Source organism: Hipposideros armiger, unplaced genomic scaffold (genome assembly GCF_001890085.2).
Source record: "Hipposideros armiger isolate ML-2016 unplaced genomic scaffold, ASM189008v1 scaffold_1930, whole genome shotgun sequence".
Lineage (NCBI taxonomy): Eukaryota > Metazoa > Chordata > Mammalia > Chiroptera > Hipposideridae > Hipposideros > Hipposideros armiger.
Window position 1 is genome coordinate 28,681 of NW_017733280.1, and position 3,118 is coordinate 31,798.

Sequence of the window (3,118 nt, forward strand, 5' to 3'; positions counted from 1 at the left end):
CTTCTATCAGATGCTGACTTACAGCACAAAAACTGCCTGGAAGACATTGCCTCTGTCTACAAGGGGCTGCCACCTACCTGGCCATGTCACTGAGTCCTCAAAGGCCCTTCCATTCCAGATTTTGCTTCCTGCTGTTTTTCTAGTCCTATCAGGACATCATAAAGAAAAGATTGGAGATGTAGAGACAGGGTGGGGGTGTTATTCCATTCAAAGAATATAAACGTTTAACACCCAATGGGGAGAATATTTTGTGTTAATGCTAAAGAATAATAATTCAGGGGCCGGCTGGGTTGCTCAATTGGTTAAGAGAGCGAGCTCTGAGTAGCAGGGTTGCCGGTTCAATTCGCACATGGGCCAGTGAGCTGTGCCCGAGCTGAGCTGCAGCTGAGCTGCCAACAGGCAGCAGGAAGGCTCAGCTAGTGAGAGCACGTGCTCCTAACAACAAGGTTTCCTGTTCACTCCCTCTGGTTCACACCCCCCCCACCCCCACCCCCGCAACTAAGACTGATCGCAGCACCTTGAGCTGAGCAGCCACGAACTGCCGAAGGACAGCCGGATGGCGACTGGACTTGGAGCTGAGCTAGCTGCGCCCTCCACAACTAAGACTGAAGGACAACAACTTGGCTGTTCCGCTTCCCCAATTCCCCAATTAAAATCTTAACACAAAAAAAAATTAGAATTCAGTGTTGCCAAATGTTCTAGTGGTTAGAGGCCATGTGTAGACATGTGACATGTACACAGAACTGAAAAAATGGCTAAGTTTTATGTAGGTCTATAGTCTGAATGTTTGTGTAATTCCTGAATTCATATGTTGAAATCTTAACACCCAAAGGAGAAAGTATCAGTAGATGGAACCTTTTGGAGCTGATTGGACATGATGTAGAACCCTCATGAATGGGATTGGCGCCCTTATAACAAAAGCCACATTCTCAATCCCCCACAAAAACACAACACATGGGGGAGGACACAGCCAGAAAGTGCCTGCTTTGAACCAGGAAGAGGGCCCTCACTAGAAGACGACCAGGTTGAAGGCCCAGATCTTATAGGCCCAGACTCAGAAGTACCGTATTTGCCGGCGTATAAGACGACTGGGCGTATAAGACGACCCCCTAACATTTCCACTCAAAATACAGAGTTTGTTATATACTCGNTGTATAAGACGACCCCCCACTTGGAGGCATATTTTTCAGGGCCAAAAAATCGTCTTATACGCCGGCAAATATGGTAACACGCACAGGGGGTATGGTGTGGTTAACCACCAGCTCACACCTGAAGGAAAAGTTGTATGTTTCCTACACCATCACCTCTGATACTGATGTGAAATTCTGTCTCCATGTCTCAGCTCTGGTTCCTGTAGACTTTGCCTAATTCTCTGGCAAAACACCAGGTACTCCATTCTTCTCCAGCTACGCCACTTGTGCTAAAACCCTGTCACCCTGAAACTCTCAAGCACAGGATCTGCCCCGGCACTGAGGGCACACTGGGGACACTGAGTCACAGCATTTATGACCTGACCCAGGAGCTCTCAGCAAGGAAGGAATCTTACAGCTAGTCAATGGCTCTGAAAATCTCATGTGTCCTTGCCAAGGTGAGAATTCTATTCAGGTCCTGATGTTCAAAAACTGTGATTTCATTAGGACATGGCACCAACATAAGGCTCAGATGATCATCGCCAGTGTTAAAATTCTATAATGGGTTAAGAATACACAGACAAACTTTCCTCTGAGCTCTGTCATGGCCAGACCAGCCCAGAAACGAGGTCAGGACAAGGACTGTAATGAAGACATCGGCCCCAGGTCATGGGACCAACATGTGGAGGAAATTCCCCTGGCTGAATGTGGGGTCTGCAGGGGCCACCCCTCCCCCTCCTGTGTCCCTTGAGGCTGAGCCCTCCTCTGAAACCACAAAGCTCCTCAGGCAGCACCCCTGACTCTGGCTGATTTGCATACCCAGCAGCTCTCTCCAGCAAGGAGATAAGAGAGGCCTGGGAGGAACCTGCTCAGCCTCAGAGTCAGGGTGCCTCCACCATGGCCTGGACCCCTCTCCTCCTCGGCCTCCTCGCTCTCTGCACAGGTGCTGCACCCAGGCTCACAGCCACCCCCAGCCCCAGGGCTCTGGCCAAGCCTGGCCCTGACTCTGAGCTCAGCAGAGTGCTGCTGTAAGGGTGGGATGCTGATAACCCTGCTGCACGGGGAGGGGCTGGTGGGGCTGAACCCCCTAGTCTGCTCGCTGGCTCTATGTGAGCCCTGAGGGCCTGCACCTGCCCGAAGGGTGGTGATTGTTGAGAACGTCCACCATCCAGCCAGGACATGGGCCACTGGGGCCGAGAATTGGGAGGAGGGACCTGGGGACCAATAATCCCTTGAGCTCAGTCCGGGTCACACAGGCTGAGTGTTTCCTGAGAAGATGTCTTACATACTTAAGCACACCTCTCTTTTTTCTGTCTTGCAGGCTTTGCGGCCTCCTATGAGGTGACTCAGCCACCCACAATGTCAGTGTCCCTGGCACAGACGGCCAGGATCACCTGTGGAGGAAACAACATTGGAGATATATATACTCAATGGTACCAGCAGAAGCCAGGCCAGGCCCCTGTGCTGGTCATCTATGGTGATAGCGAACGGCCCTCAGGGATCCCTGACAGATTCTCAGGTTCCAACTCAGGAAACACAGCCACCCTGACCATCAGTGGGGCCCGGGCAGAGGACGAGGCTGACTATTACTGTCAGGTGTGGGACAGTGGTAATGCTCACAGTGACACAGGCACATGGGGAAGTGAGACAATAACCCCCTTCTCTGTCTATGTCACTCTCTCCTCCAGCCCGAAAGATTGGTGACAAAGCCATGAGCAGGTCTGGCCCAGGTCCCCAAATCTGAGATCCCCAGGCTACCCCTCCTCCCAGACCTCAGGCAGCTCTGCAGAAGCTGGATCAGGAGTGGACTCAGGGCTGGCAGGACAAGGTGACATGGTATTATCTGGGCCTGAATGTGAATGAAGGACAGGGTCCTAAATGGAAGGACAGACAGAGACATTCATTCATGGACAATGTCCCTGCATTTCCATATGGTGGTCACTGGGCCACTCTTCACCCAAATGAGGAGGAATACACCCCAGAATTTC

General features: G+C 51.6%; 1 gene segment (V, D, J or C); it reads left to right on the plus strand.

Moving 5' to 3' along the window:
- The first annotated feature begins 1,976 nt into the window (after nucleotides 1-1,976).
- LOC109378380 (immunoglobulin lambda variable 3-1-like) lies at nucleotides 1,977-2,834 on the plus strand. The segment is given in 2 exon segments: nucleotides 1,977-2,073; nucleotides 2,452-2,834. Coding segments are annotated over 2 exon segments (429 nt in total).
- The last annotated feature ends 284 nt before the right edge of the window (nucleotides 2,835-3,118 follow it).